This window comes from Haliotis rubra, unplaced genomic scaffold (assembly GCF_003918875.1).
Source record: "Haliotis rubra isolate DU_JTF1 unplaced genomic scaffold, ASM391887v1 Scf972, whole genome shotgun sequence".
NCBI lineage: Eukaryota > Metazoa > Mollusca > Gastropoda > Lepetellida > Haliotidae > Haliotis > Haliotis rubra.
In genome coordinates this window covers 13,310-38,037 of record NW_025767715.1, presented here as the reverse complement: position 1 = coordinate 38,037, position 24,728 = coordinate 13,310, and the positions used below count along the sequence as shown (strand labels likewise).

General features: G+C 38.2%; 2 protein-coding genes and 1 long non-coding RNA gene across 3 annotated transcripts; 1 reads left to right on the top strand and 2 right to left on the bottom strand.

The window, feature by feature from the left end:
* Positions 1–7,035: 7,035 nt before the first annotated feature.
* LOC124265343 (perlucin-like) lies at positions 7,036–13,826 on the bottom strand. Its single transcript, XM_046700122.1, has 3 exons — positions 13,671–13,826; positions 10,549–10,728; positions 7,036–7,265 (listed from the first exon to the last, which is right to left on the bottom strand). The coding sequence occupies exons 1-3, from the start codon at positions 13,798–13,800 to the stop codon at positions 7,036–7,038; spliced, it is 540 nt and encodes a 179-aa protein (XP_046556078.1). The 5' UTR covers positions 13,801–13,826.
* Positions 13,827–18,055: 4,229 nt separating this feature from the next.
* On the top strand, positions 18,056–21,001 carry LOC124265346. Its single transcript, XR_006895432.1, has 2 exons — positions 18,056–18,304; positions 18,586–21,001. It is a non-coding gene; the product is annotated as an uncharacterized LOC124265346 (long non-coding RNA).
* Positions 20,285–23,540, bottom strand: LOC124265345. Its single transcript, XM_046700124.1, has 2 exons — positions 23,153–23,540; positions 20,285–22,755 (listed from the first exon to the last, which is right to left on the bottom strand). Exons 1-2 carry the CDS (start codon positions 23,426–23,428, stop codon positions 21,694–21,696), a joined length of 1,338 nt encoding a protein of 445 aa, XP_046556080.1. The 5' UTR covers positions 23,429–23,540; the 3' UTR covers positions 20,285–21,693.
* Positions 23,541–24,728: the final 1,188 nt, after the last annotated feature.

Genomic DNA, 24,728 nt, shown 5'->3' with positions numbered 1-24,728 from the left:
ATTGCCTCTGTCATGCTGCCTGGCCGTTGCTGCACTATCATGTCATTGCATATCAAGACATCGAATAAAGTGTTATGGACCCACTGATGGACTTCTGTGTTTGACGAGAACAATATCCCGACCATAACAGCCTGGGACACAAGTATTAACACCCATCGATATCTATATGATATAGAGATACAGCTAATATAAAATATATGCTGACTGATTACCAGCAGCCTCGGACGAACATGAGACAGTGCTTGACGTTCAGCAAACGCTGTCTTTGTCCATAAATATAGATGGAAATCAGGGACTGAACGGTTGGAGCTTGTCATGAGATCAGCTACATCAAAGGCAAAGGCAAAGTAATTAAAGCTGCTGTTCCTAGAGTCAGTTCAACAGATTTGTGTACAGATGCATGCTGATTTTGTTGGCAGGATGTTTTTATGATATGTTAATAACGTGAGCTTTGTAAACACATTTTTTCCATTTTAAAGACAGTTTGCACTGAACGTTTATTTGTTTGCGGTGGGAGGGTGTTAAGTGGTCGTAGAGATTATTTTTAGATTCTATACTGTAATTGTCAGGTAACGCAAACGATTGAAGCGGTTGTAAAATGTTGAGGGTTTTCAATTTAAGATTTGAGCAGCAATCACAATTTTGTGGAATCTATGAAATATGAAATCTTTGTTAAAGGTCATATGCAACGTAAAACACAACTTTGCAGAATCTGATACCTTTCGGTATGGACTTAGAGATACAAACCATCAAAAATGCAAATTCAACTTATCAAGTTGAAAAATAACGCGATGAAAAAAACCCCACGTAATCGGAGTTCAAACAATTCACTATATTCACCCCAGCTCTGGGGTGAAAAGTGGTTGCAACAGCTGGGCTGCGCTGAGCTGGGCTGCGCTCATAGCGCATGCGCAGTGAATAGGTTCTCGCAGCTTGGAAGCGAGATGATTATAAGGTCGTGAGCAGTAGTAGTCTAATAAATTAACGATGAAACCGACTTTAACGATGAAACCGACTCTGAAAATTGTGATGATATGACACGCTCCATTTTAGACTCTCCTATAACACAAGAGGAAATTTTAACCGCCATTGAAGGACTGCAGTGTGGCAAATCCTCAGGTACTGATTTATTAATTCCTGAATTTTTCAAATATACAACAGACATTCTGGTACCATATCTTACAGTGCTTTTCAATGTCATGTTTGAACATGCTTACTTTCCAGAATCATGGTCGGAGGCTGTCATTGTTCCTTTATATAAGAAAGGTGATATACACTCTCCATCTAACTATAGAGGTATTTCTCTTCTTAGTGTATTTAGCAAGCTTTATGTGTCTATACTAAACAGGAGGTTAACGTATTGGTGTGAAGCATATGGTAAAATTGCAGAGTCACAGGCTGGTTTCCGTCATGATTACTCCACCATTGATAATATCTTTACCCTTCAGTCTATTATCCAGAGGTACCTTAGTAAGCGAAAGGTTAAACAGTGTAAGCCGTTTGAAATTATGGTCAGTTTTGAAATCTAGAGGTGTTTCCCCCCAAAATGGTTAACTCTATACAGTCCATCTATTCATCCGTTAAGGCTAGCGTAAAATTTAATAATGTGTTGTCAGGATTTTTCCCTTGTTCACGTGGTGTTCGTCAGGGCTGTGTCCTTAGCCCTCTGTTGTTTTCGATTTTTATCAACGAGTTGGCTGTTGAGGTAGAACGAAGTTCAGGTCCAGGTATTCAATTACATCCTGATGGTATTCAAATATTTATTCTTCTTTTTGCAGATGACATCGCACTTATATCTGATACTATTGGAGAGCTACAGAAGCGCATCGATGTTTTAGAAAACTTTTGTATAGAATACGGTCTTGAGGTCAATTTGGATAAGACAAGTTGTCGTTTTTCAGAAAGGTGGTATTTTATCAAAAAGAGAAAGTTGGTTTTATAATGGAAGGAAGTTGGAAGCGGTAACCTCATATAAGTATCTAGGTATAACATTCACAAGGGGCTTGTCTTGGTCTAGTCATTGTTATAATGCGGCTTTGCAAGGTAAAAAGGCTTTATTTGGTGTTCTTAAAAATATAAGTAAGCTTGGTAATATAGCTCATGAATTATACTTTAAGATATTTGATATGAAAATAGCTCCTATTCTGCTGTATGGTGCCGAGGTCTGAGGATTCTGTCAGAATGATTATGTTGAATCTGTGCATACATTGGCTTGCAAACGGTTTTTAGGCGTTAAGATCTCTACAACTAATAATATAGCTCGTGGTGAATGTGGGCGGTATCCCCTATATATCCCAGCATATAAACTCTGTCAAAAAAGAAACGCAACCCCTCTATTTTAGAGATTTTGATCTGAAGTTTTAAGACGACACAGCATTTTTATTATTTAAGACAGAAGTCTGAAATTTGGCAGAATAATAACCAAGATGGGCATGTTTAAAATTGTCATTTCAAAAGTCATCTCACAGACACCAGTTTGTCACCAGGGGGGCGTCTTTCTCAGTATCTCGTATGAGCACCACGAGCTGCAATCACTGCACGGCATCTCCTTGCTGGTGATTTAGAGGGCTATGGCAAGACATTGACGTTGGAATTCTGCAGAAAGTTCATTGTTGCACGTGCAGTATGAGGCCGGGCGTTGTCTGGTTGAAAAATCTGTGTCTGTTGGTCAATAATCGGGAGAAGGTGAGGCTGTAATACGTGGTTGATGTAACGTTGGGCTGTCAGGTTCCCTTCAACGATCACCAAGTCTGATTTCTGGTTGTATGAGATGGATCCCCAAACCATAACGCTTTCTCCGCCAAATCTGTCCCCTGTCGGACGCAGATGGGCGCAAAACGTTCATGACGTCTCCTATACACACGTTTTCTTCCGTCGTGATGTTGCAAAAGAAAACGGGATTCATCAGAAAACCAGATGCGCCTCCAGTTTTGTAAAGTCCATATCCTTACGTTGTTGCACCACCTGAGTCGTCGGCGGAGATGTAGGGGCGCGTAGTACAGGTCCAACAACTGGTCTACAGGCACGTAAACCCGCTTCTTTCAGACGGTTCCTAATCGTTTGAGCTGACACTCTCCTCAAACCTGGTATTTGTGTGGCAGTCACGGTTGGTAGGGCATGCCGATTACGCAGGTGATGGACCCGGATGTACCGATCTTGAAGGGGTCGTGATTCTTGGCCTTCCACTTCTCGGGCGATCGTTGGTCAAATTGAAGTTGTTGTAGCGGCTCCAAAGTCGGGATATCGTTGTTTTGTGAACATTTAGGTGCCGTGCAACAGTTCCAAAACTTTCTCCGGCTTGAACACGACCAATGGCGATATTTCGGTCGGCAGCACTCAATCGTGGCATTTTTCACACAGCTTTTCATGCGACAAATGAATGAATATAATACGAAAGCACATGGGCTTTATACACCCCACATTAACTGCCATTTTCATGATTTGCATGTGTTTTTTTTGTGCGAAGTCACCATGAGGGTCATTTCATGCGTTGTGACGGAATAAGCAATAAAATACACTTATGCGTACAAATGCAGTTGTTTGGATGGTAATCTTCATTAATTACGTGTATAATTTCAATACATTCGAATAACATTTAGTTTGGAAGCAATAACTTCATTCAAACGAATTTTTCATATCTGAGGACAGGGGTTGCGTTTCTTTTTTGACAGAGTTTAAAAGGGTAATAAAGTATTGGTTAAAATTATTGAGTATGTCTGATTCTCGTCATCCCAAAAAATGTTATTATATGATGTTAATGGCTTTAGTTCATAATAAAGTTAATTGGGCGTCGAAGTGTCGAGATCTGCTGTACAGTTTGGGTTTTGGTTTTGTTTGGGAACAGCAATCGGTTATTTCTCCTACCTCGTTTTTATCTGAATTTGTGAGTCGACTTAAATGTATTCATGAACAGAATTGGTATAGTTCACTTCAAAATGGCAGCAAATCTATGTTTTATTCTTACTTCAAAATAACATTGTCCAGGGAATTGTATTTAAATGTGATTAACATTAAAAAGTTTAGAGTAGCACTCGCTCAGTTTAGATGTTTTTCACATCAGTTACGTATAGAAACTGGAAGGTATTATAATATAGATAGAAATGATAGATTATGTTTACAGTGCGATGAAGGTTATATTGAGGATGAATACCATCTTCTCCTCGCGTGTTCCAAATTCCAACAGCTCCGCTTGAACCATTTACCTAAAACCTATTGTATCAACCCAAGTAAAGCCAAATTCAAACACCTCATGTCATCATCAGATTGTAAACTTATAAATAACTTAGCTAGCTTTATCTATCATGCAATGTATCTAAGATGTTAAAAATTATCAATCTATACTGTACACACCATGTTTTGCCATGTAAATTTAAACTATGTAGTTATGGGCCGATGGCCTACACTTCTGTAATAAAGAATTGAAATAGTCTAATAAAAAAAAGAAAGAATACTAAGAAAGTGTAATCCCAAATATATCATATGTTAAATAGAAAATAATCTCCTTGTTACATAAAAGAACATTGTTAGGATCTAGATCTACTCAGCTATGTGTCAACCAGTGAGGCGTTTGACATCGGTGAGTACTCTGTGAAGGCTTTGATGTGAGCTATTGTTCTAATGTTTTGTTGATATTTCACAGGCGCGAGCTTTTTATATATTATGACAGTAGATTACCGATTTAACTGTTTACATAATTTCATTTGTCTATTTCACCACACGTTCATCTTACCAAATCACCTTCTCAGTTCGATGCTTAAAAGCAAACATTATTAAGCATTGACAGAATTTCTAACTGTGATATAGATATGTCTTTGTCACAGACAAAACTCAGTGTCTGTTTTATTGACACCTATGTGTCTGCCTGTCTGCTAATGACAATATGCAATACACAACTTCGATCACTGACCACATGCAATTTGAACTTATCAGGCTATACGCCATAAACAAAACGCATTGATTGATTTATGGCTTCTGCACCCGAGTTCTGTCTTTGTCACATTATGTAATTACACAGACAGGTGTGACACTTGTACACATGACATGATATGATGTCTGTTGATTGCAAATGTTATACACAAAAAATGAGTGAGTGAGTGAGTTAATATTTAACGTCAAATCGGCAATATCTCAGACACAAAAAATGAGCATGGAATTACAAAACCCAACATCTCTACACCCACACACCCACATCCACACATACAATGAGCCGTGAGGGCATCGATAAATGAACCAGCCAATGAAAGACTTCGTTACAGACTCTCTGACTGGGTTCGGCATCCCGGGTGCTTCGTTTCAAAGGAAGTAACCCAAGTACAAAATATCGCACTTTTGATTTGCGATTGTACGCTTATAATTTTGTTTACATTTTTTTCATAATCAGCAATGTATATTATATGCCACGAATAAGTGATAATTGTGTTTGAATGATGTTTGATTTTTTGGTTGCATGTGACCTTTAAGGTGGAATGTTTGCTGAGAGTAAAAGCAATGACTTCAATGTACGATGCCATGAGCATGTACTTATGAATGACTATTGAACAGTGATGTTCCCGTGTGTTTGACAAGCATCACGAATGACATCCGTCACAAACACACACGGGGTAAATCAGTGCTGTCCAAATGACAAAAGCCATCAGTGAAAATAATCTAAAGACAACAAACACTTAGAATAGAAATTATTGACATATATTTGCACACGAAATAAATCACAGGAAAATTGAGAACCACAAGTTGAGAAGTCTGACCCGTAAACAGAATGGCATAAAAAAGATAAAGCACATTTAATCAAGTATATAATCATGAATCACAAGCTCCCAGAGAGTAAAATCGAAAATGGTTAAAATATTACAGTGAGTGAGTGCGTGAGTTCAGTTTTTCGCCGCTTTTAGCAATGTCCCAGCAATATCACGGCGGGCGACACCAGAAATAGGCTTCACACATTGTACCCACGTTGGGAATCGAACCCGGGTCTTTGGCGTGACAAGCGAACGCTTTAACCACTGGGCTACCCCACCGACCTAAAACATTATAGAGGAAAATTGACTACTGAAATCAATAGATGCTGTAAGAAAGGATGCGCTCACTAGTTAGCCTGTGATGATCACTGGAGATATTAGTACACTTTCAAATCATCGTTCTAATAATATTCATAATCAGGGCTGGCATCAGTCACAAACACATAAGAGGTAAATCAATGTTGTTCAAATGACAAAGGCAAGTTCAGAAGTCTGACACGTAAACAAAATGACATAAAAGGATAAAGCACATTCAATCAAGTCCGTCATCATGAATCACAATTTCCCAGAGAATAAAATCGAAAATGGTTAAAACATTATAGAGGACAACTGACAGCTGAAATCAATAGTTCGCCTGACAAATGCTGAAAGAAAGGATGTGCTCACTAGTTTTGCATGTGATGATTTCTGTAGATATTAGTACACTCTCACATCGTGCTTGTAATAATATTGATACATATTAGATACTGATGATATCGACTGAATTAGTTATGGGTATCTTTGAATGAAAAGCCTTATGTAGTATCAACTGAACATAACACATAACTTTTCCAACATTTACCTTCACCCGAAGAAGCACACTGCCAATTAACTATAATGTACATTGAATCACCAAGTAGCCCCTTTAACACACCCCATGTACATGTGCCTACAGAAACAGTTATCCCTCGTTTTAGATCCAGAACTGAGAAGACGCAAGGGTTCCTTTTAACCAGCAACAAATTTATCTACCCACGCCCAGATGTGTCAAGGACTTCATGTTTGTCTATTAATCAAGGAGCATATTGACTCACGAAATAACAATATGCGTGTTTGATTAGTATGATTCGTCATACTTATCTCCAATTCATTTGATACAGAGAGCGTCGGTCCTTAATTAGCAATCAGGTGTTTTACCAATGAAAAGTGGTGCAGCTAAACATCAAGGTAAATATTCATGATGGACGATCTAATGTGGTTCAGGCAAGTGCTGTATACGAAACACGGTATCGACCCAGTATTGAAAATCCCCCCAGCTATATCAAACATCTTTCTCGCAAATATAGAACTTCGTTTCCGACATCTTCCTGTCTTGCCACCGAAAGGCATTGTCCACTTTGCTTGCCACAAGGTAGTCTCTGTCTGCTGTGGCATTTTTCGGGTGACCTGGAGCCCAAGCGAAATAGGTCACTGGTCGACTGTCGTGGTATACCCACTGCCCTTCAGTTGCAGCATCTGATCCATCGATGAAGTAGCTAGTTGTGTTAGTATCTGAAAGGATTAAAGTATAATGTCACTACAGAGTTTGGAAAATGAAAAGGCCATATTGTCAATATTCGTCTGGTGTCATTACTTATTTTCAGTGGTAAATTTTCTTGCCCTTTATTACATCAAATGTATTCTGCTTCTGAAGACAATCAAGACTAGGAATCCTCTTGCACTGGGGTTCTATATTTTTACTACGGGTACACTGCGGCATTAAACTCTCACAACTTTATTTATAATTATTATTATTTAATTTTGGAAAATGAAAGCAAAAAACCACTAGGAAGCCCTTGGTTGGTATAAGTTAAAGATATTTTAGATGGTACCGGATTATCATATGTATTTGAAAACCCGTCCTCTTATACAACCCAGTGTCTAGCTGCGCAGGTGGACTAAATACTTAAAGACCAATTTATTCAAAAGTGGAGAAATGATGTTGCTTTAAGCTCAAAAGGATTTTATTATCAATACCTTACAAAGAATCCACTATTTGACACATTCCTATCTTCCTCAAAGCGAATCTCTATTCCATTATAAAGATTTATTACATCTAACCACAATCTACCAATATAAACTGGCCGCTGGGATAACTTACAACGCTGTGATAGAACTTGCAAACTTTGTCAATCTACATCTATTGCTGATGAATTTCATTATATTTTTCAATGTTCAAGTCTTTGGCATGCTAGAAAAAATGTATTTATCATCATCCCTAACAAAGTATTCAAGTCTGCAAAATTCTGTTAAATTTTTTTCAACTAATGACACTAAAGAAATTATAATTAATTCATAAATAATTTGTATCAAAATTATCATCCCTTATAAAAAACATAAACTGTTAGACAAGTTGCAGCCATCTTATATGTACTTTGTATTTATATATACTATACTGAGTCAAAATGAAAACTTCACACTTTATATTTGTAAATAAAACTATGAATTGTTATAATAGACAGTTTTCGGGTACCATAATATACATCCCCTAGTATCGACTCAAGAAAAACGTCACCACAGCACATTAAAGTCAAACCAAACACCCCATAATAGTGCTAAAACGTGTTTTTCACGTGCCACTGGTCACGTGATCTTATCATTGCACGTGCATTCGATCGCACATGTTCTCATCAACTGTACAAATTGAAAAAACTCTTTAAGGCACTAACAAGAACAGCCAGTTCTTATGCCGCGCCTCTCAAATGTGCAGCGCAAGTTGAGCTAAATGTTGGCAGCGGGAAGGTCAATAAGTGACAATGGGGTGCAACCGTCGAACTGTTTATGATTTTCAGACTCGACTGCAACAAACTGGCACCACTGCTGATCGCCCTGGGCCAGGTCGACCACGTGTGACGACAAATTGCGTTACGTCACCTCCGTAATCGTTTTTTGGTGAGTGAGTGAGTGAGTGAGTTAAAACTTAAAGTCACTTTGGCAATATTTCAGCCTTATCGTGACTAAAACAAGTTATAGATTAACAACAATTAAAGATAGATTATAAACCCCTGTCAACGAAGGACAGTAAACAACTAGAATATCACAGATATAAATGTAAACTAGTAATTAAATCTAAAACATTTTAACTATAGAGGACAACACAATATACAAATAGGCTATAGATCGCCAACAACTGAGGTAAATCACCATACTAGGGAGCATGGGGACTTTCAGTACCTTTGCTACCTGCATGGACCCTAGCTGGATTAACACCATCCCTTCAGTCGCCGGCGATTGTAGGCAAATTTAGCCGAATTTTAAAATAACAAAAATACTACCTAACGAATAAAATGTATGGTTCAGCTAAATTGACATTGAAAGTAAGTCCCTCTCAGGGGGAAAATAATTTTATGATATTTTAACCTAATCGTTTTTTGACGGTTACAGGAACCAGAAATGAGCTGTTTAGGGGTCGATTGTCTGTACAAAGCATCCGAAACCGGCTGCGAGGTGCTCTCCCTTCGTGTTCAACAACCATAAAGCAGTACCATTTTGAAGTCATTACATCGACTTCACCGTTTGCCCAACGACACCTTCGATGGAGACTGGAATGAAATGGAGTTGTCTTCAGATTCGCGATTCGTGAACGTTATGCTCAGTGTTGTGTACAGGAACTTGACAGATTTGGGGGCGGAAGTGTCATGGTTTGGCTTTCTGTGGGATTGCCGGTTCCCGAGTTCTGGTTCCCGACATCCATCTTGGATTTAACATGAACAGTGCACACACGATTTAGTAGAGTACGCAATTCCATATCGCTTCGTCTGAACCTGACCGCTATTACATTATTATTTTGATTGGTTGCCACCATGTTAGATTTTACATCTGATCTAAAAAGGCTTCTTATAATTTTTGCTTCAAAATCTGTAATGGTTGTCGCGTAGGAATGATTGTAGGTTGACAATATGTTGCAACATCATATGTAACACATTCCGTTAGTAGATATACGTCAAACATATTGGTTTCTACTTGCTTCTGACCAGCCTACAGTACGACTCCATTGTGTCCAAGTTTGATGTGTCAAACTGACTTTTGTCTCAAAGTAAAAGCTTTGTCCCATGGCATTCCTTATGTTGTTTATATGTTTACGGTTATGTCAAATCTCGTATATGCGTGGGTCCTTTTAACTTCACGACAGTGTTTGAGGGTATTTTGACATGTATGCATAACATAACACAATTTAACAAATTTGTAAGTTACTCCACCATTTCACACCAGGAGACATCTACATCAGACAGTTTGTGTTTACTGCATGCAGTAACCATGCCTGTGTGAATGGTGACACTGTCAAGGAATGTGGATCAAATTAATTCACCTTCAAGTAACCAATATTACTTATTTCTCGAATGCCACGTCATGTGTATGCACGTTTGACAATTCATGGACTCGAAAGCATATATATATAACTGGACAATTCTATAGCTGTCATATTTGCGGAAAAAGAGAACAACAGCAAATCATCACATGGCCCCAGGAATTTACTAGATTGATCTTAGCAACAAGAAATGCCAAACTGTTTTGAAGCTCTGCTCCGGAAACGAGCAAATCCACGTATTTGATTTAAACATAAACAATAATCATTTTCATCGCCCAAGTCAAACTAGTACGCGATCAATTTAACAATGGTAAAGCTGTACTGAACGTACTCTGTTTATAGTGTTGAGTCAGTTTATTTTTGGATTACGCCTCGATAATTGTAATTGCAGTTTGTGTTTAGCAATTAAATTGGTACATGTGAAAGGTTCCTTTTTAATAACAGAAGACTGCATCTCACACCCTGCCAAGAGGATTAAATTCCCACCTGAAGAGGCTGTGACCTGCTTTACAAAGTGACTCTGCTTTTCCGGACTGTCAATGACAAGAAAGTGTTCTCCTCTTGAACTACAGTCAGCAAGACCGTAAGCGTAAAGGATCTTGTCGAGATGAAGTTGATAGCAGACATTGAGGAGACGGTTGTGGATGTAGCCGGTTGGACAAGCACCTGTGAAAGACAAGAACAATTATAATTTAGCTCGTGTTAGATTTATCTTGTGGTGGTTTAGTTGATACTTAAATCGTACTAATTAAGACTGACTGACTGAGTTTGGTTTTACGCCGCTTTTAGCAATATTCCAGCAACATCACGGCGGGGGACACCAGAAATGGGCTTCACACATTTTACCCATGTGGGGAATCGAACCCGGGTCTTCAGCTTGACAAGCCAACGCTTTAACCACTAGGATACCCCACCGCCCCGTACTAATTAAGAACGAACAGAAGTCATAGAAACACCAAATATATTAATAATGTATATACAGTGTTAATGTGACGTCATGGCAACAGTTCCATAACTAGGATGTCGTTGTATCAAGAACGCTTATTCTTAATTATCACATTACAAAATATGTTTATTCCTCATCTTGTGTTGACAAATTCTTCTCCTTTTGGTCATCTCTACATGCACTCTTCCAGCACTATGGTGACAGGGGTGGATAAGGTTGTCTGTGTTATCCTTATTTCATACAATTACAATGTATACCCCACCCCACCCACCTCCACACACATATACATACGTACGTACGTACACACACACACAGTTATGAAGTTATGGTGCTATCTGATGGCATTTAGAGACTTTTCTATAGAAATATATCATTGATTGTTTTAGTAACCTGTATATCAGCACAATTATATCTATCAACGCCACACACTGAGTACATACTGTACCTATAAATAAGTGAACAAAATTGAAAATAAAACAAGAAAAAAGAACGCGTATTCTTTTTTATTCCAAGTAACTGTTTTAAACTGGCCCTAACAAATGATCATGCACTTGTAGCAAAGGAATAAAGCTCAAAACAAAAGAAATTTGCAATGTTGTAACTTACACAGGATTTTTGCTATCGCGAAAACGCACCAAAAGATTGAAACGTTTTCATAAAAATGTCATTCTTAAATTCTTTCCTATACATTTTGCCTAAATATGGTATTGCAGTTCACATTTTTTACAGATGATACGTAAATATTTCCATTTCTATAAAGCCGGCATTAATACATTAAGTCACAAGGCCAGCGACCAGTCAAGTCAGACAATTCTGAAGTCAGCCAGGTAGTGACAACGGGCAATTTAAGATCTTAAGTTGTTCTTGAAAGGCATTTAGAACTTGACACGTTTTTATGGATAACAGGGACGGTGGGGTAGCCTAGTGGTTAAATCGTTTGCTCGTCACACTGAAGACACGGGTTCGATTGCCTACATGGGTACAATGTGTGAACCCTATTTCTAAAGCGGCGTAAAACAAAACTCAGTCAGCCAGTCAGTTTATGGATAACAACTTCTATATTTTTATTTTTTATCAAGACATTTCAGAGCTAATACTTGCTCTTGCTCATGTATACTGAAAGTCAAAAGAAATGTTGTAATATTGGAAATGACATTTAAGTATCAATGGAACCTTTGAACCTATTTTTTAAAAATAATACGCCACTGAAATGCAGTACCGACTTTCATCAGAGAAGATAACCCCTCTCCATTGTCCCCCACGACAGTTTTGCCGCTGTTGTGTCAACTTGATACGTTCCCGGCGGTGACGTTGGTGAATATGGGTCTCCTGGCAGGACATCGACAAAACAGGTTCCTGGCTTGGAGACGTCGCCGAATGGTAGGTCACTGACTGGTCGCAGGTGGTTTCCTATGGTCACCCAAGCTGTTTCTCTGGCCCTTGCGAATAGGTCTTTACACGTGTTGATGGACGATATGACGATCCTGGCGACGTGTTGTTACACGGGGTTGACCACTACGTGGACGGTCATCAGTGCTGCTGGTGGCGTTGTATCGCACTCTAAGACGTTCTATCGTTCGTACGCTGCAACTGAAGTCATTAGCAATGACTCGAGCATGTTGACCAGCGTGCAATAGCCTGTTGTGGTTGATCTCTCGTTAACCTAGTCATAGCTGCTGTGTTCAGAAAACAAGTGAACGATTGCCATTCAAGCCGGCAATTTATGCCTGAATACATTTATGATGCACGTGCATTTCGATTTCAATGTTGTGTTTGTGGGAACTTTTCCCTCTCCAAAAAACAAAAACATCTAATTCAATCTCAAACAATACTTTATTGGGCAATGCAGGCTATACGACCACGATTCATGTTTCCTCAAACTTGACTTCTGGTGTATATTTAAAAAAATAGGTTCAAATACTCCATTGATACTCAAATGTCATTTCTAATATTACGACGTTTCTTTTGCCTTTCAGTATATATGAATTAAATGTGTTTTTCAGACATCAGACTTAAAGCGTGTTCCATAATCCTAGTATTTCCCGATTGTCAATTATGACTGCACCGCATACAGACAGGGGAGAATCTATTCGTACCTGACCATTTTAGTTGCATATTTATCTGTAAGTGACCCTATGGAATGCCTATTATATTCATGCACAGGTTACCCTACTGATAACATTAAACATATGTTTAAACGTAATCAAATCTTTGTGCAGACATCTGGCTGAAATACCGAAATTGCAAAAATTCTGAAGTGCATGAATACACACTGCTTTCTAGAAAGTGGTGAAGTGTAACCGTTACATACCATACATTTGATGTCAAGCTTTCTCATTAACGTACATATTCTACTACTAGAATCCCATCTGGGATTCGAGGAGTGAGTGTTGTTTTGCACATCGCTTTTAGCAATATTCCAACATTATCACGGCCGGGGACACCAGAAATGGGCTTCACACATTGTACCTATGAGGGGCATCGAAACTAGGTCTTCGGCACCTAATCACTATCACACAGACAGCGATCTAACTCGCTCAGCCAACGTAGGTTCCCCACAAATAGACGTCCAATAACTGGTAGTCAAATCAAGACAAAAGAACTTTGTGTACCCCTCTAACAATGTGCTTCAAAAAGTGCTGAAAAATATCGGATTAAGTACCTGAAGTAAAGCTGTAGTACACTGTTCCCGCCTCCTCTTGTCCGTCCAGGGGCGACATGAACAACACATCATGGAGCTGACACCGTCGATGTTGTAGTCTGTAGAACACAGACACACACGCCTCGGTCATAAGACACAGAGACACACATGCAACATCGCTTCGAATGTTGGAAACTTCAGATAGGATGTCACTTGTTATTATGACATTTGTGAAGCTTGTTCCCACTTGTTTCCAAAACCTGTCTTGACTAAAGGCAAGGCTGGAGTTACAAGATAACCTCAGTATTAGAATAATTAATCCACACTCCATAACGAATATAACGCGTCACGTCTTCCTTCTCCCACAGAGGTCGAGTAAATGATCAAGTTATCCGATGTGCTGGCGCGTTATTTCGATCGCATTGGCTTTAAAGTAAACACTCACCCGTATCTGCTCCCATGCATATATAAATGGTTTCCGTTCGGGTTTGACGGCGTGAAAAAAACAACAATAAACTGACTGATTTAAATATCATCACACACAATATGAAACGCATGTTCAAAGAGAATTCAAAGCGGCTTTGCATTAAGGATACAATGCAGTGAATTGATATTTTGTGCATTCCATAACATGTCCATATAAAGCATGATCTATAAATTCGTACACCTTCAGATGTTGCTGCGTTAAAGAACGAATACACATTGTGAGTAAGTTGATATTGAGCGTCACATATGCAATATTGCAGCCATATCGTGACGAGAACAATTTAATTTATATCAATATTAAAATCAATAAATTTAGAACGTAAAAACCTGTCATCGAAGGACAGTAAAATTACTAGATTATCACAGCTCTTACCTTAAAACAAGTACGCTATCATTAAAAAAGTCACTAGAGACAACAGAACAAAAGACAAAAAACACAGAGACAAAAAACGGGCTATAGATCACCAGCAACTAATGGTTGATCACCATACTAGGGACCATCGGGACTTACATTACTATTGCTAACTGCATGGACCCTAGCTGGATTTACACCGTCCCTTCAGCTGCTGGCGATTGAAGGAAACTTTAGCCGAAATTTGAAATAACAAAAATGCTACGTTTAAGAAATCTGGTAAGTTAAAATTTTACTTTGAAAATTTTTGGGACATACGTATCTTCAGTTTTGACACTGAAATATTTATTCCTTGTGATGGAAAAATCAATGCAGTCAAGCAGGACATGCTTGACCGTAAATACACATTGTGACATACTTCCAGGTGCAACAGGACATAATTATTGTTTTCACGGACATCTAGTGTCATCACTTCACGTTTCATTGACCCATCTGTTGTTCTACGTTACATGCCCATTGTAATATGTTTCATTATGGTATTTAGACTGATTATTGTCTAGCGTTGAGTCTGACGCTGTGAGGTTCGGTGGGGAAGTCCAGCGGTTAAAGTGTATGCTCATCGCCGAAGACCTGTTTTTGTACAATGTATGATTCCCCACATGGGTAGAATTTGTGAAGCCTATTTTTAGTTACCACGCCGTTAAGCGTTGCTTAAAAGCGGTTTGAAACATTACTCACTCACTTATTCCACTGTGTAGGTTTTGTGTTTCATTCGTTGCTACCTGATGAGGTGTGAGTGAGTGAGTTTTAGCCTTTACGTCGCACTCAGCAATATTCCAGCTATATGGCGGCGGTCTGTAAATAATCGAGTCTGACCAGACAATCCATTGATCAACAACATGAGCATCAATCTACGTAATTGGGAACCGATGACATGTGTCAACCAAGTCAGCGAGCCCGACCACCCGATCCCTGCTTGAAGCTGACATGATACTGCATCTGTTGACGAGGACTAACACTTGCTTCAAGAACTGCGTTCTGTTGAAACATTGTGATATAGATGTTTTTAAGTTTCATCCGTATTATTTACAAAGTTAACGTCACAGATTAATCAGTTTTGAATTTCCACCAACACATATTCCAGGGGGTGTAAAAAGTAAAAAATACTTGGTGACATAATGAGGAGACCACTGAAAATCAGTGTTAACTCCGGTTGTTCGCGCAACAGGGTAAGAGTCTTCTGCCTTAAGGGTACCACATTTATCAATTTTCTGTCATCTTGCCCATGTTCATTTATTTTAGCTAAATAGTAAACGAGGTTGTTGAAGTAAGTAGTTATAGTAGGCACTTTGGCGGGTTATGGGTTTTCAATAGGAAGTATGGACATGTTTGTAGATTCCCTGGGTTAAACACTTTTAAATATATTTTCTGCGATCTTGCCCATGTTATTTTATTTTAGCTAAATAGTGAATGGGCTGTTTAGGGTTAGCAAGTATTGATATCTAAAGCTAATTAACGACATATATAGATTCGGTTGATATATAATATATGATAATTGATTACCAGTAGCCTCGACGAACATGGGACAGTGCTTGACGTTCAGCAAACGCTGTCTTTGTCCGTATATATAGGTGGAAATCAGGGGCTGAACGGGTGGAGCTTGTCATGAGATCAGCTACATCAAAGGCAAAGCGTGTAATTAAAGCTGCTCTTTCTAGAGTCGGTTCAACAGATTAGTGTACAGATGCAGTTTAGCTGATTATGTAGGTAACATGCTTTTATGTTCTTTACTAACGTGAGCTCTTTTGTCCATGATAATATCTAGTTGCCCATTTCCGTTTTCAAGAAAGTTTTCACTGAGTGTAACTTTATTAGTTTGAAGTGTGAGGGTGCTTAGTTGGCGGTGGCTGTGCGTGAGTGGTAGTAGAGATTATTGTAAGTTTGTATACCGTGATTGTCAGGTGACTTAAATAATTGAAGTTGTAAAATACTGAGGTCGTTCGGTGTCAGATTCGTTCAGCAGACACAATAACATGGAATCGTCGCGTTAAATCTCTTGATGTACTATTGAGGAGTGAGTGGAGTGATTTAAAATGTATCGTCACATCGGCAATAATTCCAGCCATATCGTGACGATGACAATTCAATTGTTATACATAGTAATTAATGGCGAATTCCTAAAACTAGCAATTAAATCTAAAACAGATTATAATTATATGTGACAATACAATAAAAACAGGCTATAATTTGCCAACAACTGAAGGAGAAGATCACCACACTACTAGGGACCATGGGGACTCACAGGTACATTTTAAGCTTCCTGCATGGACCACAAGCTGATTCTTTACACCATCCATTCAGCTGTTAGCGAGTTTTGGACAATATCACCATAAATTAAAATGACATATACCATGCGGTTAAAAAGTAGTGTAAGTATAAATTCATTTTGAGACTTGGGACTTACCATCCCTCCTCAAGGAAGGGACAATAATTTTTACAGTACTTTAACCTCCTTTGAGGATACATAGCCCCGAACATGTTCTCTTTGAATCACAGCTGAATAGTGATGATACCTTGTATTCAGCAAAGCTCACACGGGTAATGTTCGCTTAAGCATTCACACAGGTGGCATACGTCACAAACACATGCGGGGATAAATCAATGTTGTTCAAATGACAAAAGATGCTAATAGATGCAGAAAAACAACAGGGTTTCAGGTAAATCATTAACTGTTGCATCAGCAAATGCATCTAATACAGTTAATGCATCATAGTTGGTTTTATGCGTCAGTCTGTTGTATCTAGATTGATTGAACTATTTCCAAATCATTTCATTCCTCACAAGCGAATTGACTTTTTGAAATTAAAGGGATACACCATTGCAAAATGAATCAATCTGCAAGTTAGATATCCTGTATGAGTATATCAATATTATTTGACCTGCGCGTCGGGTGATGATTGCCAGCTCATAATCTCAAAATAGAAGGTCTTATCAAGCATATCAGTAGGTGAGGGGAGGAGCATGATGACATTGACGATGACGGTTAACCACCACCTCATTACGTGTTGTACTTTAAAATGACATTCCTCAAAAGGGGTTAAAGTATCGTAAAATTATTGTCCTCCCTCTGAGAGGATACATGAAAGTCCCCAAACTTTCAAAGTTAAATTGGCCTCTCTCAAAACGTGAGTTATCTCCCTTCCTATTTACTCCGGCGCGAAACACCTCCAACTTCCGGGACGTACTTAGCAACAATGGCGTCTGTTGATACGTTGCTTGGTGACCGAGAGATAGAGGTCATGAAAGTTACAGAGCTGAAAGCGTACCTCCGCGATCATGGCCAATATGTTACTGGTAAGAAGTCTGAGCTTGTTGAGAGGGCGAAAGGGGTAAGCAGACTTTGTTATCCAACAAATGCAAGCGCGACAAAGCTTGCAAATCTACCGACTCGACCACTTCATAACAAGTTGATAACACCCCTCGGCGAGAGTATTCCTGATCCGCAGAATCTCACAGTCTGGATACGGGACACTAGTGCCATTCCTGATTTTTCAGAGACCGAAGTCTATAACTACTTTGTTCTCACCATGAACGTGAAGCCACAGCATAAGTCTTTCGTATATTTTGAAGACAGACATGTTCATTCACTTGAGTTTAGCCCCGTCTCAGACGTATGTAGCCATGCCATCGTGCGATGCAAAGTCATACCATCACTGCCTACGAGCAACAAGAAAGAATGCCCAGACCACATTGCATGGATTTGTTTGTCAAAGGTTACAGGCAAGATTCACTCTGCAGACTGCACTTGTGCAGCTGGGTAAGTGGTCCTTCTTTGTCTTTTTCTTATTTAATATTATACCTTATATTTCTGCTCCCTCCATAAAGAATTTCTTCAGCCACACCCCACCAGGAGATATAAATTTCAAGGCAAGCAAACCTTAAAAGTGCCCAGGATATGTGTAACATATAATTTGTACTCATAAGCATGAGAATTCATTTCTTAGTAAATAGTATGAAGAAAAGATTTCAAATAATCATGATGTAAACAAAATTTGAGATTTGTTCCTAATTTATTTATTTTTTATATACATATTTCAGGGCTGGTGAGGCTTGCAATCACATTGCAGCACTGTGCCACTGTTTAGTTGATGTGACAACAAGGAGGAAAGCCGGTACTACATCATGCACATCCCAACCATGCAAGTGGAATAACCCACGCAAGAGGAAACTTAGTCCAAAAAGATCACAAGATGTTAATTTTAGAAAGTCATCTTCTGTTCTACATGAAAGGAAAGCAGTGATAGAAAATTGTTCAAATTCAGAGAAGTGTGATAAGATTGGTAATGAAAAAGCAGCTTACATTAAACCCATTGTCAACTGTCAGAGATTTAAACAGAAACTTGAAAGTAAGAATTCCAATGCTGCCTGGTTAAAGTTTTATGCAGACACTTCTACGCCATCAAACATGAAACCCTCTCTGCCTCCCCTTCATAACATTTCCTTTTCATATTGTGACCATGTAGATCTTCATTCCACTGATTGTCAGCAAAAAAATGCAGGTATTATTTGATTGTATGCATGTGTCAGAGGAAGATGCCCATTGTATCGAGACATTAACAGGAGGTCAGCATAAAAACGACTTATGGTTAGCTGCCAGAAGTGAAAGACTTACTTCTTCTAAATTTGGAGATGTTGTGTTGATGCGCAGTGACACAAAGCCAGATAATCTTCTTAAAGATATTTGTGGCTACAGAGACATTTCTGATGTTACTTTTTGTAAATGGGGAACCAGTCATGAACCTGCAGCACGCAAGGTCTATCAAACAGCAAACAAGAACTGTGTCTGTGTGGAACAATGTGGTCTTATTGTTAATCCAAAGTATCCACACCTTGGTGCTAGCCCTGATGGTTTGATACAGACTGATGATGGACATACTGGTGGTGTTCTTGAGATAAAGTGTCCTGCACGCTGTGACTGGAAATGGATGGAGCCCAAGGAGTGTGCCAAGGATCCTAGATTCTACTGTTCCCTAGATGAGAATGACCGTGTTCGTCTTAAAAGGTCTCATAGATATTATTACCAAATTCAGGGTCAAATGGCTATTACTGAAAGACTGTGGTGTGATTTCATGATTTGGACTTTGAATGGGTGGACTGTTGACAGAATCAGATTTGATGAAAAAGTCTGGAATGACATGCTGCCCCAGTTGAACAAATTTTACCTGACTAATGTAATTCCAGAATTATTCTCAAGAAGAGTGAAAAGGGGTATTCCACTGTATAATTAAATAAGATTTCAAGTGTTCCTATAAATGTATCAGTGATTGCCTGTGCTGACCAGTTCACATTCATTGTTGAAACAGTATGGCAATGTTTAATGAAAAAGAGTTCATGCTTGCTTGAAAAGTGTTTGAATACACAAGGTGAAAATGACAAGTGCATATTTCTAGAATGTTTGCCTAAAGTTCTCAAAAGAGTGTTTGAATTAAATGTAGCATGTGCAGAATACCAATCCACTGAGTAGGTTCAAGTGCTTGAATATAACCAAATATAAATATTTTTTCCTATTGTACATTTACAGTGAAAGCAAGTACCATGAAATCACTTACACTATGACACAAGAAACAGACTTGTCTGTAACTAAATTGCTTCATCCCTTGTATTTAAGTGCTTTATTCTGCATGCTAAATGTTCTTAAAATCTTTTGCCATCTTATTTGATGGCTTATAATAATTATCAGCTTTGAAGATCAATTAGTAGTGTTTTTAAATATGTATATATAACAAAAACACAAACAGATCACTAAAATTATTTTATTGGTGAACTGATAACTGTGTGCAGATCAATACTGACTCACTTTCAACAACATGGATAGCTGTTTAACAGCTAGAGAGATAATATACTTATGGAACTTCCTGAACCATTCAGTGCTACAGAGTCAAGTGAAATCTTTCTTGTAGTATTGAGGCCTCTGTACCAGTATATATGTTGTAAAGACAAACGTTAATAATATGAAACATCACAATTTGGTATTTGCATATGGATACCTAGAGCATCACTAAAACCTGCCACAACTGAAAACGCACTACAAAGTAGTTTTGCTAAATTATCTCCCTTTAAGGTTAACTGTTCACAGTTCACATCCTTTCATAACTGGTGCATTGTATAATAAAAATAAAGAAAGGCACATTTTCAAGCACACTATTATTTCAGTATTTAACACATTTGTCAATATTACATTTGTTGAATGACATGCTCTACCAATAAAGCTACAAATTTGTCAGCTTTATAGTAATGTTCTAATGGCATTCACATACTACAGATAAAGCAAAAAAAAATAGGTTTCTTGTAAAAAAATGTAAATGTTCTTATTGACAATATATACCTGTGTGTCATTGTACATATGATGGACAATGCGGATGTTGTGTAAAACAACTTACCTGACACTGCATTCAGACAATGTGTCAAGACAGGAATTAATATATTTGTGAATGTAAATAAATATAGAATCTTCGTATTTGTTTTGTCAATTATTAGCAACAGTGATCATCTACTGATCAATAATGATCACTGAGCAGTGATGCTCTATTATCTATACCTATCTATAAGTTCTGTTAGACACCTACTCACAACCAACACCTGACCTAACAAGTTAGTTAATAGTAGTAGTTAATCCAGTTGCAGTGGAGTGAGTACAGCTAACAGAACAGGGCTTGAGGTAATAATTAGTAGCTTGTAATAACAGGGGGTTACCTGACCGTTATCAAAATATTCCTAAGCGTTTCAAAGAGACCAAAGTGAAAAATGTCTGAAAAATATGTTGCAGGCCTAATGAAGGTCTAAAAAAAAAGGCTGACTATGTCAAACAAACTAAAATAATTCACCAAGTCATTATGTTTAAGTTTTTTTAAGTCTTCTAACATTTCAAGAAATAATCTGCAAATCATTGAAGTTACATGTACTCCGAACCCCGAACAAATTCATTCAAATTTATATCATTTAAGAACAAGAGGTGGTTGCAAATTTGTCAAACAAACACATATATGCCATATTTTTGTTACCTGGGAAGCCATTGTGATGGGAATAGTACCTTGTAAGATGCGAAAGTTTTTAATTCGTTCCATTTGCCGCTCAACATGAATCCTCAAACTGGCAATTTTCTTGGTTACATTCACCTCATGTTGAGTCATTTGTTGCTTTTTAGTTTTAAATGGGGGGAATGATTAGATCAATACCTCTAGGTGTAGTAAAATCAGAGATGAGAAAACCTTTGTCTGCCATGATAGCATCACCTTCCTCACACAATTCAACAAGGCCACTAAGTTTGGTGATCTGTTTGTCACTGATACTACCACAATACAAATCTGAAGAAAATGTTACAACACCAGCTGGACTTATCCCAATCAAAGCCTTGTAGGTCATATGTGACTTATAGTCACTGTATAAAAGTGACTGTAGCTGAAGTGAACTAGGTGTCTCTGTCCATATCTCTGTGCAATCTACGACAACTCTAGTGGTTGGGTAATTTGTACTAAATGAATCTGGCATTGTTGCATTAACATTCTCCCTACTTGGCCATTGCACCAAAAACGAGAGTTGAACATACAAATAGTCAAACCACTTGTTGCAGAGTCTGCCGCATGTTGCACGTGAAATTCTAAATCTGTATGCCAAATCATCTAGTAACAGTCCTAATCTCAATCTCATTAGAATCATGAAAAATTCATCTATCTGCCTCAAAGCATGTGGTCTCCCACCATCAGATGTGTCAGAGTAAACCTGCTCATCATCATACATTTCATCAAACAAAGCCTCAAATGTTGATGAATCTGGAACTCCAGTGTAGAACATAACACTTTCATCAGAGCACCTGATATCCTCATAGGTCAATGTTGGTTTGTCAACTTGAATACCAACACTGTGCATCAATGAATCATATGTTTGAGTGCTTGCATTGCAATAGATAATTTCATTGTCAAATGTCTGAGTTCCAGCTGATGTAACAGGTTCCGAAAATGTTTGGGTACATTTATTCACAGAGAGACTGGTCAACATTTGGGAACCACAGTAGTCATGGTGACTAAGGGAACGTTCAAGTCTTGATAAAAGTCCTGCAGGTGAATCTGATTTCTCTGCTGACACATCACACATACTTGTATCCTCCATATGCAAAGCAATCTCATTAACATCATCAATATCCATGTTCTCACCAAGACCATGATCCAAATCGGTCTCACATGTAGTTCCATGGACAAGATGGGACACATTCTGTAAAAGAAGATAAAATGATCACCAATCAACTGTCATTTTTGGAAATGTATGCAGTAATCAGGGGAAAATGTCAACTAATTTTCCAGAATTTAGAAAATAATAATGACATGAAGGAATTAAAACCGTTTTTTGCAATGCTAATGTTTGGATGGATTCATTGAAAGGAATAAGGTTACCAACTTACCAATATTGTTCTAATAACATGCACGTAATTATTTCATATTTCATTTGGAATTCACATAATAAAGTCAAATTTATCTCAATTCTTGATCTGTATGTGTACTAGTCTACATGATACGATACGACTAACCTCCTAAGCCTTGCTTTATCACTTTGATGGATAATACGAAATACCATCTGCTTTTAAGCTAAATTTTTTCACAAACAATCTTACCGAAAGTTTGAATGTCTTCTTTGGGAAAACAGTTGGCAAAGGATGAAGCTTACTCGGTCCCTCCCCGCCGTAAAAGTGTTCCGAGCATAATCTGGTGCTGTCATTTCTTGTGTATTTGAAGTTGGAACGGACAAGCTTGCATCTTTGAATCCAAACCCTTCTCAGTCGTATATCTGCAGGGAATCTGTGCATAGTGATCTTCCGGCCATTCGCAAATTTCTTACAATGATTACTACAAATACAACAGTATCGCTGTTTTGACGGCATTCTTGACATTTGCCGCACTGGCGCGACACTTCCCGGAAGTAGATACGCGTTGACCAGCACATGCGCATTATGTTTTTAATAGCGGTCGCCAAGGACAGATAACTCACGTTTTGAGAGTGGGCAATAGTGGCACTGTGAGACTATTAAGAAAGGTCACATGCAGTGCAATAATATTCCAGTTATGTACTGCCAAATAATATTTTACAGTAGTGATGCGACAGCTGAACAGACTGAAATTACGAGTTGGTTCGTGTAGCGTATTTGGCTGTGCTCCATGAGAGATAAAGTGCTATTCTGTTGGGACAGCTAGGGACACTTGCAAGGACAAAGGGGCTGCTCATCGCCCTTTTGTTCACCACTCACAAGATTTGCCAACACCGCAGACAAAGCGTAACTGATACTGGTAGCAAGAGCGAGTGCAGCTTAATAAGCCATGTTAGCTTGCGCAATACTGCTTTCTTAGTCAGGTGATGGTAAGAATAATGAGGTCACGTGAACGTTGATTTCAAACGTACTAAAATGTGTGAAAATGAAATTACATGAACCAAGTAATTCACATGATGGAAACAAATGATCATCTTGCCTGAGCGCATGTAACATGAAATTGTATGAACCGTTCATATACATACCCCCGAAATCCGGTATGATACATAAATATCTATAAGTGTGTAAAAATTTGCAAATTTGAAAATTTACATGTTTCCAACCTGAGTAAACTCGGAATCGGAAATGTCAGCACCCATTGAAATTCAAAGGAATGCATCGGAAATATTGTATGATCATGTATTTACTGGGGTATTTGTTTTGCAATTCATGTTTGTAAATACCTGACAATCCGGTCATGGCATACATGAATGAGGTACTTGTGCATACGAAAATGTACGATGAGCATATGTTTCAATAGTATAGATTCATATGAAATATATGCCCGAAATTAGGAAATATCTGAAAACATACGTAAATCCGGTCATGGCATGTATTTCCTACTGCATTTACGTTTATTTCAATGGTGTACTATCCGGCTTTTGGTGCTATGGTAGCAGCAAACAACATAAATGTACATTTTGTGAAAATTGTATTCCCTTCTTGTCAGTAAAAAATATATCCATATATCAAGTATTAAAAAAAATAAGTTATCACTGGATACATTTGTAAAAATATTGAGTGATATTTTCAAGACAGAAAAGTTTATTGCCAGTAAGAATCAAACATATTACAATTTGACAGAAAATGGTCATCTCTGCACACATTCCCAGCTTAATGAAGATTCCAATATGTGTAATGCCAACCCATATGAATTTCTGTTTTA